This window comes from Pseudophryne corroboree, chromosome 8 (assembly GCF_028390025.1).
Source record: "Pseudophryne corroboree isolate aPseCor3 chromosome 8, aPseCor3.hap2, whole genome shotgun sequence".
In the NCBI taxonomy this organism is placed as follows: Eukaryota; Metazoa; Chordata; class Amphibia; order Anura; family Myobatrachidae; genus Pseudophryne; species Pseudophryne corroboree.
Genome location: NC_086451.1, coordinates 77,660,900 through 77,676,695, shown reverse-complemented (window position 1 = coordinate 77,676,695; position 15,796 = coordinate 77,660,900). Strand labels below are relative to the sequence as shown.

The 15,796-nt window shown below is 44.1% G+C and overlaps 1 protein-coding gene across 2 annotated transcripts in view; it reads right to left on the bottom strand.

Moving 5' to 3' along the window:
- Positions 1-3,658: 3,658 nt before the first annotated feature.
- Positions 3,659-15,796, bottom strand: part of FIBCD1 (fibrinogen C domain containing 1) — a 200,320-nt gene continuing 188,182 nt past the window's right edge. For both annotated transcript variants that reach the window (XM_063936704.1, XM_063936703.1), the window contains exons 6-8: positions 11,674-11,770; positions 5,848-6,027; positions 3,659-5,704 (exon numbers count right to left, since the gene is read on the bottom strand). In XM_063936704.1, coding sequence (XP_063792774.1) covers positions 5,445-5,704; positions 5,848-6,027; positions 11,674-11,770 — 537 coding nt within the window. In that variant the 3' untranslated portion in view covers positions 3,659-5,444. The remainder of the gene's footprint in view (positions 5,705-5,847; positions 6,028-11,673; positions 11,771-15,796) is intronic.

Sequence of the window (15,796 nt, the reverse complement as noted above, 5' to 3'; positions counted from 1 at the left end):
TGGAGATAAAGTACACAGAGATAAAGTATCAGCCAATCAGCTCCTAACTGCCATGTCACAGGCTGTGTTTGACAAATAACAGTTAGGAGCTGATTGACTGGTACTTTATCTCCGTCCACTTTATCTCCATCCAAGCTTAGTAAATATGAGCAAGAACTATTCTGGTGATTCTTGGTAGATTGGTGTCATTGGCGGCAAACGTAAGATTTGATGGGTGGGTGCCACAGTGGACAGAATTGTTACCACCTGTTGAAATCCAACCAGGGTGGCGTTTGTAGCCTCTCCCATGTCCGTGGACACATGATCCAGTACTTTGGGTTCTTCCACTGATATAAAAACCACACTGCACTGATGTGTTAATTGGTTTCTGACTACATTGGGTCTAGTATATTTGAGTGCCTCTAGTAGAGAAATAGATTGTAAGTTCTGCGGAGACAGGGACTGATGTAAAGGAACAAACATTCTCTGACATGCAGTGTGGTGGAATTTGATGGCACTCTGGGCCTGATTACGGAATGGAAGCTATTTGCATCGCATATGCGGACATATGCTAATGCAGCACGTGGTGATTGAGGACAAAAAAACCCACAGCCGACATTGCAGATCCTAGTGCTGTGTTCCAATATGCAGCATCTTCACAACCATCGCTGGTGGCATTGGCCATCTAAGTGAGCCCAGAGCTACTTAGAATGGCTGTTTCAGCTCTGCAGTCTTGGCCAGGAAGTTTGCGATGGCAGACGCAGCCACTGGCCTCGCCACTACACACCCTGTTTCTGGGAGTGCTGACCGTTGCCACTCATTCCTCACCCCCAAATGGCTGCAGCATGTTATCGATCCATCAGGTTCATATAATCTCTGAATCAGGCCCTGTATTATTAAAAGATCAAAATAATAAGAATTCAGATGTAAATAATGGTCATTACTGAGTTCAGGGCACTGAAATTAAGGGGTCTATTCATGAAGCAGTGAAAAGAGTGGAGAAGTGAGCCTGTGGAGAAGTTGCCCATAGCAACCAGTCAGCTGCTCCGTACAATTGTATAGGATGCAAATTATAAATGTTACTTCAATGCTGATTTGTTGCCATGGGGAACTTCTCCGCTGGCTCACTTCTCCACACTTTTCACTGCTTCATGAAAAGACCCCTAAGGCCACTGCCTACAGCAGACCAGAGAGCAGAATCATTGTACTGCAATTACCCAGGAACTGCTTAAAATAGAAATAGGTTGTGACATTACCCACAATGCTTGGTTGTTGTTACTTTCTAGCTCAGTGATGGGCAACCTGATACACTTCAGGGGCCGTACTGGGCCACCTTCACATCAAAGGGCCGCACGTTACCCTTATTCTCAGTAAGACGCTAAAACAATACATTTGATGAAAGAAAGAGAAACCTATCTGTAACAACATATACTGTAAATAGCTAGTTTAAACATGCATTTTAAGCTACAGCAAATGACACTGTATTGTAACGAAGCAGGAATAACCTGGGGCCACACGTGAGGTCTCGGAGGGCCGTTTGCTCACCATTACTGGTGTAGCTGGACCCTGCCAGTCACAAATACAAACATATCAATTGGAAAGTAAATGAACATTTAGGAAAATGATACGCACTGCAAATTATGTCACTGTGTATGGGCCTGATTCAGAAATGTTCTCAAATGCATTCATAGATGCAATTTCGCTCAATGTACAATTGCAAAAATACACCTTCTTGTGCATTGAGACACCCACTGATGGCATCTCACATCCCCCGCTGATGTACAAAGCAGAAACATCGGATGCACATCGATCCACCATCGAACTTCTGAGTAAATCTATGGTGTAGAAAAAAAACACACAAAATTCCCTCAGCACACTCTAATGGACCAATAAATAAGTTTTACATTCTATATAATCAATCATGTATGTGCTATTATCATGTAGCGATACACATATCAGAGACACTGTGAAGTGGCTGGTTGCTAAATAATATCTTTGCAAATATATACGTATATAACTAAGATCTCTGCATTTCTACTATGATATAGCATGTACATCTTATTTACTGGTCCATTATAGTGTGCGTGGCGAATTATATATATTTTTTCTTGTCTAAACTAGCCTCTCTCTTGCAAGCACCTGTAATGGACTCATAAATTAATCTGTGCAACCTGTCACTCACCTTGTAAATAAATTCTCTGTGCGTGCATTATATCGCTAATTAATATCTGCATGTGCGCAGCCTGCTTTGGAGCATGCACAGTGGCAAATAATCGCTCCACTGCGTACAAAATCAACATTGCGTAAAACACTGAATCAGGCCTTTTGGCAAGAGGTATTTGTAACAAGACTAATGTGGAGAGCTCTCTCAGCTAATTACCTGCAAATTATTAGTACAAATATGTAAACATAATATGAAAAGTAGAGTGCTTACCTTCACTATAAAAAATAAGAAATAAAAACCTAAAGAAAATGGTATTTCTAATGTTGGACTACATCTCCCAGCATGCTCTGCTCTTTTAAACATGGCCATTATTAATTCCATAGTGTGACCCAAGGTGTATCCCAGATTGAGTTAGCCTGCCAATTTTCTGAGGGGTAAAAATGCCCCACACACAGAAATAACTTATTTATCTGTCAATAAATCCTCAAAACCATTTTAATACTGTGAAGCAACAAAAAAAAAGCAACCCAACATGAACTGAAATAGCTGATTTCTTTGCTTGTTCCTCCATAGTTGTTCCCAGAAAGCATTGCCACACCTGGGTAGTATACTGTACTTCTGTCTAGTGCCGCTTTTGTGCAGTTCACTGGTGAATTCTGTCAGTTTTCCACCCACAGAGCAGAAACAACAGACCAGCTTTGGAGTCGGAAAAGGACAATTGATTCTCGTTCCATAAGCATTGTCCCTAAGCCATCTCCTCGCTTTATCCAAGGTGTGTATATAAAGATAGAAGGGGGGATGTATCAAGACTTAGAGAGTGATAAAGTGGAGTAGCTGCACAAAGCAACCAATCAGAGTCTGTCATTTCAAAGACTGTCGACGATGAATGACAGAATATGACTGGTTGCTTTGTGCAGCTACTCCACTTTATCACTCTCCAAGGCTTGATAGCTCTCCCCCAGAAAAACAAGGCAGGGTTAAACATTTCATCTCCTGCATTAATACTTCCTTTTATCATATTATGTTCCTCATTCCTGTGTCTCCACATTACTTTACACTCCCTCCATCTGTGTGTCTCTTCCTTTGTATCTTTCGCTTAGTATTTTTCACAGCAAGTCTCTTTTCCATCTGTCTCTATCTCTCTCCTCCCATCTGCGTTACATTCTTCCTCCCCCCCCCTCCCCTTCCACTGTAAATGCCGCCCCCCACAATTTCACATAAACCCACTCCCCAATGTGTGTGTGCAGGTCCCTGCAGACCCCTTTTCTCAGTCTCCACCTGTTGTTCCTCCTTCTCGGCACTGCAGATGACACCAGCTCAGGTGCTCACGCTGAGTTATGTCTTCGTGCAGGATAAATGAGGAGCCTTCATGCTCATTTAACCAAGACATTAAAAGCAAATTATTTTACTTGTCAAGAAGGGAGGAGGGGTGAGGGGGGATTGTTATCCAATGCCAGGATGGGAACTTTAATGAGAAGCCTGTTAACGTTACTCTATGGGTTTAGCCAACCAAACTTTCTCATGGTCCATTAACTTCCAGGTTACATCCGCCTGGATTCCTTTAATTTACAAAACACTTGTTTACAATAACGGCTGCCACAGCACAGGTAAAGTTAAGACATACTGCTTGAAATAAGCTAATGATTTCACAAGTAGGCAGCACGAATCATACTCATTACCAAGTGCCTGGCTGCGCGGGGCAAGAGGTGGGCAAACCCCTGGGGGGTTTATTGATGTCCTGTAAAATAACAGCTTTCTCCCAAAGGAGCACATAAATGTTTCTGACAGGGAGTCCAGCACTTCCTCCCCATAGTTCTGCCACCAAGAGGTCTTTGTTCCTCTTCATTTTTTAAATGACAGACTAATTATCTGGAAACGTGCATCACAACAGTGAAAAGGAACACAGAGGATGCTTATCTGAGCAGAGTTACAAATGGTCGCTTGTCTTTGGTAATTGAGACTGTGCTGATCATAAACTACCGCAGTAAACAGCTGTCCATGTGACATACCATAACCCGAAACACTTGCAAATGTGAGGCAGAGGAGGAGGAAAACAAACGGAAACGGAAAACTCTCTTATGGTGGAAAGGTCTCTGTACTGTGGGGTCTGTTCATAGCCATAGCGGTAGGGTTTCCGGCAATTCTGAAATCCACATTAATAATGACTAGTCTTGGACTGTTGATGAATGCTAGTCACAAGGGTTCCACCTCAATTTGCACGAAGATGCAATGTTTAACTTAGAATTCCACCAGATGCCCTTCTGAGGTGGGTGTCACGGTCTCCAAGCTTCTTGGCCACCATCCTCATTGTGAAACAGATGCTCTCATCCCAAGTAAAGTGCAACAAATAATGTTCCAGGTGTTTCCAATAAAATGAAAAGCTTGCACATTTGGAAACCTACAAAACTTATAAATCAATGATTTTTGAAGTCTGTGCGTACCCACAAAGTCCTTTATTTTGGCACCTCACCCTGTGCATCTTGCTGCCTACTGTGAAAGAATTACAATTCCTTTGTTATCCTCCCCCGTACTCATGTGGTTACCTTGGTCACATATAACTTAGTCTGGCGATGATGAGTACTGCAGGAGGTGAAAATATGGGTTAGGTAACAGCATAATTAATCACCCAAAAGAAAAAAAAAATGACTAAGGATTAGGAACTATGACCAGTATAGCAGAAGGGACCACCAATGTCAACAGTAACATCAAGAGGAGACATTAGTCAAAGACTCTGTGACATCTTAATTCAACTGTGAGAGGAGATGCCAATCACACCGCAGGGAGTCAGGTATTGCTGGTAATTCAGGGTAGTAATCTGTACCACTAACAATATTTAACACTTTGCACCAAGGACACCGAGAAATCTAGTTTGTGCACATAAAAATTTGTAGACACCAGTTTCCGCTCACTGTTGGTCCAGCAGGTCAGGATCACACTCTTCAATCCATTAACATCAGCTAAAACCCAGTTTAAACAGGGCAGGCTGCGAGACACAGGAGAGGATGGTGGAGTAACAGCATTGAAGCTTTGTGCCAAAGCATCCTCCATATGGGAATCCCATTGTCTCCTTCTCCCATTCTTCATCTGTGTTTGTTTTACACCAGAAACAAAACCATAGCCATATCACTAACACAGAACAATAACTCGCTGTGTGTTTCTTGCAATGGCAATAACCAGTATTGAAGAGTACCATCTGCCTCAGTGTTCTCCTCCAATATTGTCCAGTGGAAAATCGCAATTCCCCTTAAAAAACAAAACAAAAAAAGACCCCCAAATGTCCCATAAATAAAAAGCAAGAAGATCACTTGTCTTCCCGCTGGGGGCGAATCTTCATTTCTGTGAACTTGAGGGAATACTGCCAGCCTGTCCATGAGGACCACTCTATGCCATCCGCATAGGAAGGATGGTGCCCACGCAGGTATTGCCCGTTTAAGTTGGATGTGTGACAGTTGCGGTACCACCAGGCTCCATGATAGAAGCTCGCACAGTTGTTCTCCGAGTGGTCATTGTCCATGTCTTTGGTGGTGAACTTCATGCTGCTGTGCTTACCCAAGGAATCTCCTGGCAGACAGGGAACATAGCATTAATACAAGGAAATACTTTCTGGCATAAAAGCTTCACATTTCTTTTTCGATATACAGTAATCCTACATTATCACCAGATGAAACAAGGTCCCCTCTTCATTTAAGGACTGAAGGGCTTACCTGCCGTTCCTGAGTAGTCAGAGACCGTGAGCGGATAGCCATCTTCTTCTGGGTTCACAGAGGACAGGCCCACGCCGAATGTGTTGTACTGTGCGTAAGCGGTGGAGTTGTCAAAGTCTGCTAGGTCAATGCGAAGCTGATAATGTGTCTGCATAGTCAGTAAGTATATCCGCTGGAGGCCTGGAGTGGAGGAAACAGGGAGTCAACAAATGTGAAAAGCTTACACAAAAGTACATTGTTATCAGCAGAGTCCCTCTCATGTCTGGGTCTGTCTTCTTTTTTTAAATGTATTAGAGGTCGATTCAATTAGGTGCAAATGGGTGAAGTGCCGTTGCAACGGCATGGAAAGGCCGGCAATGGCATGGAAAGGCCGGCAATGTCATGGAAACTCTGGCAATGGCATGGAAACGCTGGACTGCAGATTTTAGTATGCAGATTTACAGGCTGAGTAAAAAATGTGAGTTCGGAGTTACTGTAAGTGTGGCATACGACCGCACTTACTTGTGTTGCGAGCCAACCAATTGATTTGACCCTTAGCGTTCCTAATGGAGGCCTGGACAGAAAGGCATGCCTATTTAACAGGTGACACAAAGTAACAGCGCTAACACCCTAAAAGGTCATATAAAATGCATAGTGATTAATAGTACAAATATGTGCCGGGATGTAATAAAGTCTCAGTTCGGCAGCCGGGCAGGATTCCGGCCGAACTCTGACATTTTTTTAAAGGGGCAATCATGTACAAGGCTAAACCATGCCTTGTAAGAAAAACACAATACTGCCTAATAGCGCCTAAGTAGAATAGAAAGATGGTATTACACTTCCCCTGTGCGCAACCGTAAAGGCACTGTGTATGTGCCTTTAAGATTAGAAAGCAAAATAAAAAGAAAGAACGGCTGCGATCATGGGAGTGAAAAAATACAGAATAAATTGTAGGAGAGGAGAGCTGACATTTCTAAAAGAGTTTATTAGTATAATACATTTAAAAGTAGCATCAAAAAGATCCACAATATTGAAATAAATAAATATGTCAATTTGCAACACTATAGCACCGTATATAAGATTATATCATCAGTATCCACCCGAGTTGGTAAAAATCCACCAGGAATTGCTGTCCTGAAATGCTCAAGCCGATGGAATATATAGCTGTGAGTCTAGCAGCTTTAACAATATTGGTAATTAGGCTGTAGATAAATCATCATAGTAGCTTAACCGTGGTACTTGCTGTATAAATGATGGTAGTGTGAATAGTTCAACTCTCTCAATGCAGAGTGGATACAATGTTTCTATGCCACAAGTTTGTAGCAATATGCCCCGCAGCCGTCTGTCAGTATTGTATTGTGTGTAGTCACTTTACCTTCTCCCGTGGGCTGGTAACACCGAGCGTCCTCGGTTGTGAATTCCTGCAGTGCCTACTCTAATCGCTTAGCGGGGAGAGGATGTTGTGGCTGTTGCACTCAAACGGCCGTCCTGTTGCAGATGTACATGGTCTCCAAGCCGGCAAAGGAGACCAAAGTGATGCAGGTAGGTAACCGATGGCCGTAGTCAGCTGTTCGGGGAGCAAGTGGTGAGAGGTGTGTGAAGGAAAGAGGGTCCTAACGCGTTTCGTCACGCTCCATGTGACTTTTTCAAACTTGTGGCATAGAAACATTGTATCCACTCTGCATTGAGAGAGTTGAACTATTCACACTACCATCATTTATACAGCAAGTACAATGGTTAAGATACTATGATGATTTATCTACAGCCTAATTACCAATATTGTTGCAGCTGCCAGACTCACAGCAATATATCCCATCGGCTTGAGCATTTCAGGACAGCAATTCCTGGTGGATTTTTACCAACTCGGATGGATACTGATGATATAATCTTATATACGGTGCTATAGTGTTGCAAATTTATATATTTATATATATCAATATTGTGGATCTTTTTGATGCTACTTTTAAATGTATTATACTAATACACTCTTTTAGAAACGTCAGCTCTCCTCTCCTAAACCATGGCTTATACATGATTGCCCCTTTAAAAAAAAAAGTCCTAGTTCCAACGGCATCCCGCACTTCCACTTGTGTTCAAGTTGATGGTGTTGTTCAGTGCTGATATTATGACAACATCATGTTCATTGTTGTGTACAAATCTCCAGGAAAACCAAATTAATAAACTAGAAATTAGTTCAGAAGTGGGCTAATATAATGATGCATGGATTACAAAAGACAACGTGTCGAGAAATAATTAAAGAGCTTATCAGGTACACCTTAGAACAGATAAGGCTCAGAGGAGATATAATAGAAGCAATCACATTTATTAAGGGTATTAAGAGAGTTTAGGAAGGCTGCATGTTGAAGCACAAAGGTATTTTAGAACAACAGGACATAGCCAGAAACTTCTTTATATAAACATGGATAGATTTGCGGAACAGACTCCCAGTAGAAATCCCAGAGATCTGGTGAATAATAATAAAAAATAAAAAAATGTGTGTAAAACGCGTACACCTAGTCTCAGGACATATAACTAAACCACCTTCCCATGACACAAACCAAAATGAAAACAAAACACATGAACGTATGCTGTTAGGAGAACCAAATAAAATGATCAGAAATCTCAGACCGTGAAATGCGCAGCCTGGTTGGTAGTTTTCTGCAGGCAAGTTATAGATTTTCTAAGGAATCAGACATTTGGACCAAGACAGAACAGATATCTGGCAGAGAGCGCAGAGTACCGGTCTGATCTGTCTGACATTTGTGGGCTACATGCAAAAGCAGCCCGTATTTACCCTGCACAAAACGATATAACCCACCCAAATCTACATCCCTCTGCACTTTACATCTGCCCCACCTGCAGCGCAACATAGTTTTGCCCAGTTACATACCTATCAAGTGTCCCGCGGGACAATCTGGGCATTCGGATACTGTCCCGCGGGCAGGGGGGAGGGGGGGAAGGATTGGGGCGGGATTGGGGGAGCATTTGATCACCCACTGCTCAGCAAAGCAGCTGGTGATCTCTGAATAGATGCCGTGCGCACGGCATCTAAACAGTGCAGGGAGGTAAGCTGGGGGCTGTCCTGCTGCTTAGAGAGTCCCCCAAAATGTCAAAAACAGGTATATGCTGTAAGGCCACGTCCCTCCCTCCCGAGGCCACACCCTCTTTCCGTGTAGTGCACACCTATGGCACACAAGGGACCCAATCTGACAGACTGAAGTGTTGGGAGCTATGCAGTTGTATGCAGTTTTTTTTCTTTGCTTACAAACCTGAATCATGCCCAATGTGATCCATACAGTGTCCTAAATAGAACGTAATGAGTCCTAACTGAATAAAATGACTATGCGCACATGCAGTGTACTTAGAGCTTATTTATCTGCCTAGTGGGTAGTTAGATGTCCACTTTTTCTGGACTGCCCCTGTAAAACCACCAGGTGCCATCTTTTGCAGGTATGTAGGGGTACATGGCGGGTGGAGTAATTACCTCCCCTTAAGGTCCTGCCTGGGAGACACACCCTTAACATTTCCTCATTTCTCCTAAAATACTTTACAGGCTAAATAGGTCATGTGAGGAGGAATAAGAGCACTGTCTCTGGCTGCTGAGAAGGGGAAAAGTTATGGCCCCCATACATCAGCGGCACCGCTGATCTGCTGACCGAATCCATCAGGGAATCTGGGAAATTAAACATGTTAAAACTGTCTGATTCCCTGATAGGTCATCGAAAACGGTCAGAATCGGGGCGTTTTGGATTTTTCAACATGTTTAATATTCCTGATTCCCCGACCTTAACTGCCGGGGGATCAGGATATTGCAGCAATATATTGCTGACGTATAGGGGCCATTACTTTGTGGAAATTCTGGGATGATGTCATAATGATCTACGGCACCTGGAAAGATCAATGAAGTGAAAGTTCCTTTGTGAGGGGTGGGTGTTAGAAGGGTTTTTGCAGATCACCTGCTAACCTGCTAGCACCCTGTAAATGCTCTCTGTCTCTCTCTCTCTCTCTCTCTTTTCCCTATAACGCTTTTGAATATATTGTCCTCCAGCACAAAGCCCCATTGCCTCTGTGTGGGTGCACTATAATTGTGTATGAGTGCGCCTAACACGTATTCATTGTGGAGAACACAGGTGTGACCAATTCGAGAAAGGTCCTGTTATCAATGTAAACACCTGCATCTCCTGTATGAGCGAAAGGTCACAAACAGATAGATGCACATGCATGTAAAATGCGTGGGTCCCCTGACAGAGATATGTGTTTTGTCTTCTAGACAGGGAAAAAAATTATCACATTAAGGGCCTAATTCAGACCTGATCGGTGCAGTGCGTTTTCGCACCGCAGCCGATCAGGTCTGAACTGCGCATGCGCCGGCGCATGCCAGACAGCCGTCTCAGCCCTGTCAATCAGGCAGAGGTGTTCACTGGACGGGATGGCAGCGTTTGGCTGCTGTGTTAGGGGCGCGGTCCGGGCAACGCAGGCGTGCCCGGACCATGCGGGGGGTCGGGCCATGGCGGCTGCTTGACGTCAGACGCAACCGATGCGACCCTCACAGCGACGAGTAGCAGGAGCTGCGCTGGTGGGGTGTTACTCTTTAAGTACAAAAGCATCGCCGCTGTGCGATGCTTTTGTACTTGTGCGACAGGACAGGGCATGACATGCGGGGCGGACTAGCCCTGTGCTGGGCGTCCCCCCGCATGTCAGGGAAGCTGATCGTAGATGTGCTAAATTTAGTACCTATACGATCAGGTTTGATTTAGGCCCTAAATTAATAATGAAAATAATAAAATGAATGGGTGGGTGTATGTGTGTGTGGGTGGGGGTGGGGGGTGGGGTTGGCAATCATGGTGTGCCTAGGGGCTGCTTCACCCTTGCCATTTTCTAATTCTATTTATAAAGATGTCTAATGATTCCAAAGTAGTCTTATGATTATCCAGGTAATGCTGAAATGTTCCAGGCTTTTTAACATAAAAATCTGTAATTCCTAAAACTCTTCCTAATTCTATTTCCATCCTTGTTTTTGCACAAGTCCCAGACAGAAGGTCGTGATCCATGTTCACCATTTTAATGAGTACATTGGGTGAATACCGAATGCATATCAAGGTATTTCTGTGATCGCTGGCCTCCATCCGCCTGTTTGCTGATTTCAATTAAGATTCTGTTGCAGGGTCCAGCAAGATTGGCACACACTTACTGAGCGTGAAAATCAGCTGCTTCTTTCCCTCCATCCACCAACCCCACTGCTGTCACAGGAGATCATGTTATGCAATGGGGGAGGCTAGTAAGAGATTGAAGGTCCACAGAGCCCGCCCTCAGGACACCCAGTATTATCATTATACAACACTGTAAGTTTTGATAATTATTTTAGACTGACCATTGCACATGACACAACAGAATACATACTACTGACCGGGGGCCGGGATTCTGGTTGTCATGATCCTGGCCACCAGTATGGGAGCAGCGGGGTGAGCGCTAGAAAGCCCCTAGCGGGCACGGTGCAGGTTATATTCTACCTATTTGGGTGTCGTTGACATCCATAGAGGAAGAAAAGCCTGTGGCGCCGTTATTCTGTCTGCGGCATTTTACTAGAGATGAGCGGATTCGGTTTTACTCGGTTTTACTCGGTTCTCAAAACGGCATCTTATTGGCTATCCAAAACACGTGACATCCGTGAGCCAATAAGATGCCGTTTTGAGAACCGAGTAAAACCGAGTAAAACCGAATCCGCTCATCTCTACATTTTACCACCTATCGGAATTCCGACTTCAGCATTGGGACTGCTGGAATCCCGAGAGGCGGGCTCATGATTGCCTCCCGACACAACAGTTGTTAGCGTTCAGGATTGCTTACCCAGCCAATGCTCCTCTGTCAGCTTTCCAAACCCATCTCTGTACTGTTCCCATCCACGGAAGAAGTTCACAGAGCCGTCTTCTCTTCTCTGGAACACCTGCAACAAACGAGAGGACATTATATTATTTGGCTGCGGTCGGATTACTGTATTCCTGCCTATCCTTCTCTAGTAGGGATTAATTCAGATGCTTATCCAGTAAATTCAGGAGACACATATAAATAATGCACCATGTTCATGGAGACCTGCGCAGTAAACTATGGTGCAGTGCCAAGGTCAACTCACAACTGCGCCGCGAGAGGACAGCATGGAGGCTGCACATGGGACCCCTCCTCTCTTAAACAGGTGTGGTAAGATTTGACAGCAGTTATCATGTTGACAGTTATCAGGCTGATATGGCCGAGCTGTCGACATGCAGTGGCCATGTCGACATTCATCAAGTCTATACGAATGATATGTCAACATGATAAACTGTTGATAAACCAACCCTGGTGGTCTAGTGGTCTCTTATCTTCTCCCAGAGGCAGTTTTTGGGTTCTGGCAGTCATGTATGGTTATGGGTCAGACCTCTGAGGGACCAGCGTTTTTTTTAAGTATTTCCCCTCTATCCCAAACCCTAAACCCCCTAGTGCCTTACTCTAACCTCCCCCCACACACTAACCCTAACCCTACCAGCAGCACCTAACCCTAACCGTTGGTATTCTATGGATGTCGACATTTTCACATGGCCACATTTCAAATGTCGATAACGTGAACATGTCGACATTCTGGAGATGTCAACATGTTAAATGACAACCATGTGATTTCCCCTGATTAAAGTCTTAAGGTGTGTACGCACTGGCCGATATATCGCCATTCTATTGAGCGGCCGATATATCGCAGGTCCGCTGGCCAGTGTGTACAAAGATATGTCTGTGAACGCCGTCATTCACAGACATATCACGTTGGCCCTGCAGCACAGCCGATGACCAATATATCTAACAATATATTGGTGCATCGCTATGTGTGTACAGGCGGTCAGACAACCGCCCTTACACATGGTGCACCAGCTGGAGGTGATTGACAGCTGAACTGGGCGGCCAATTCCTGATGTCAGTTTCGACACATCGGGCAGTGTGTATGCTCAACACACTGCCCGGTCCATCCATATATATATATATCTGCAGATCAATTGATCTGCAGATATATCTACTACTGTGTACCCAGAATTAGTCATATCTCCCAACCTTGTTCTGTTGCAAATCAGTTGTGCTTTGAAAAATGAGTGGTGCGATGAAAATATAAGCTGTTGCATAAACCCTCCCCTGAAAAGCCCCTTGTCCTGCTAAATGCACCACTGACGGGGCACACAACTCCAACTGCCCATGGTCAGATGGACATAGGGCAAAATGTCCAGTGAATGACTGGTTAAGGCAGGGATGGGGAACCTTCGGCCCTCCAGCTGTTGTTATACTACACATCCCAGCATGCCCTGCAACAACAGCTGGAGGGAAATTCTCTTTAAGAGGATTGTGTGACGTACAGTAGAAGATACAACAGAAAAGCGGTTTTGAGACAAGTACCATTATCGTTACTGTGTCCACTTTTAAAATAATTTTTTGATTTACAAATTGAAGTAATATAATTTCTCTTACGTCCTAGAGGATGCTGGGGTCCACATTAGTGCCATGGGGTATAGACGGGTCCACTAGGAGCCACTGGCACTTTAAGAGTTTAATAGTGTTAGCTGGCTCCTCCCTCTATGCCCCTCCTACCAGACTCAGTTTAGAAAATGTGCCCGGTCACAGCTAGGGGAGCATCATAGGAGTTTTTCTAGTTGTATTATTTTTTCTAGAGTTTAGGCACAGGGAGGCTGCTGGCAGTAGCCTCCCTGCTTCGAGGGACTTAGGGGGGGGAGTAGTGTCCGCCCTGAGAGGTGTCAAAGTCGAAAAATATCATGATGCATATGCCTTGTACTAACCCCTCATGCACACGCGCGCTGCTCGTGCACCCACTCCCCCGTACGTGCACATACCCGCAAGTTGCGTAGGGGACGCTACAGCGTCTCGTGCGCATGAGATGTGTATTTACGGCAGAGTTTGTGAGCGTCTAGCGTGCGACTCGATCGTAGCATATTTAACCCATATAGTGTGTTTTATAGCTAATATTCCCCTAGACAATGTCAGCGAGTATGTTTAGTTTAAACGGTTCCTGGACAGAGAGATTCCTCTTTGCATGATAGGAAGGGTCAGATAAAGGTTGAAAGGTGGTGTCTAGTATCCAGCTGTAGGATATTTTAAGGGTAACATTTCGGTGTTGGTTAGGAAAGGATCGCTCGCTCCTGCGTATAGTTATGTGCAAAAGTAGTTTATGAACATATATTGTATTTGCTGTAAATTACACATGCGGCGGGAATCCTGAAGATACCTCCCACCAGAGCAGTTGGAGAAAGACACAGCCCACCTGTTCAAATCCACCTATGACCTTTGCTATAATGTGGAGACACATTCCTGTATCCAATGAACAATGAGATTATAGGGACCATTGTATTGTGAATGTATGTTGTGTATATAAAGACCACCATTGCCTGGCCAGACACTCACTCTCTCTGAAGGCTTTCTCTCTGAATGCTGAGGGCTGGATCCAGGACGTGCTTGCGAATCATCCCCACGTATGTATATTTCTCTGTAGCCATTTTGTTATCCATTCTGTTCGCCATTCATTTAAATTTGTTCACTCTTGTTTGTTATTGTTCATATTATTCCCTGTTATTGTGTTAGATTTTGATGTTAGTTTGTAGTGTATAACTTGTATTGTGTTTTTCCCCTTTTCTCTAAACCATCCACGGCGGTGTTAGAACCGCTGTGGTTTTTAAATCAAAACCAGGTCTTGTGTTTTCACTCCTTACTAAGGGTTTTCTTAGCGTCACAATCGCTCAAACAGCATACACATTGTTAAGGGTTTTCAGCGTTACATCATTGTAGTATTAGATTACTAAGGTTTAGAGTATAAGCATATTCTTACTGTGTGTTATTAATAAGGTTTACTGCGTATCATTCTGTGAGCGTCTGCGCCACTCATGTCTCACTCTCACGGCGCAGCGTCCGCTACGCCAATAGCGTAGCAGTACGGTACTCGGTACGCCTATAGCGTGCTTGGTACGAAGCGTGAAACCGTGAGCGTACGCATCGCTCGTGCGTCGCTCCCACGGCTTAGCGTCTGTTACGCTAAGTGCGTACCCCTACGGTACTCGGTACGCAAATAGCGTACTTAGTCCGTAATAGTAAATAGCTTATGTTTAAAGGTAATATTTGACATTATCAATTGAGGGCTCGTCCGGTCCTCCTCATATCCGCAGCCTAGCAGGACAAGGCAGACTTTTATCTAGCAGCAAAGGGCGGGAAGGTAGTATCCCCTGTTAGCCGTTTGGTGGTCGGGGATACAGTAGTGCTGATTAGATAAGCGTCTGCTCCGCTTGGTTTGTAGGGATGCTGGTGGGATCCGAAAGGTAAGAACGTAAAGCTATTGTTTTCTTAAAATCTGTTAAATTTCTGTTTGGTGCAAATTGCACACGCAACACACGCACACACCTGTATTTTATTTGTGTACTCTGCATATCTATTCGCTTGTTGCCATTAGCATTGATTATTAGATACATTTTGACCCGTGCCGAGAAATTTGTTGCTATTTAGTTAAAAATATAAAGTAACATTTAAGGGAGTACATGTAAAACACACACGCAGCCTGGCCCAGTTATAAAGGCTTATACAGGAGATACTGTGTGGTGTGGGTAAGCGATTATAGTTGAATATTGTTTACATTTATAGAAGCGTGTTATTTGTATTACTGCGGACGTATCCGGCCTTTGTACACGTGTCCCGGACAGCGTGCGGGACTGCGTACGCAATGCAAAGGCCTACACACGTGGCGTATATTACGCAACGTGCGTACAGATACGCCCGCTAAATACAAATCACACGATAGCATTGTTTCAGTTTAGGCGAGACGGTAGCCACGCGATAATAGCACAAATTGATCAGTATCCAATATTTAGTTTAAAAACACCTTTTTTTCTGTATTACCTCTGGGGAAAGCTATCAGTTAACAAGAAATGATTTTTCTGATCAGAAAACTATAGAATAATAG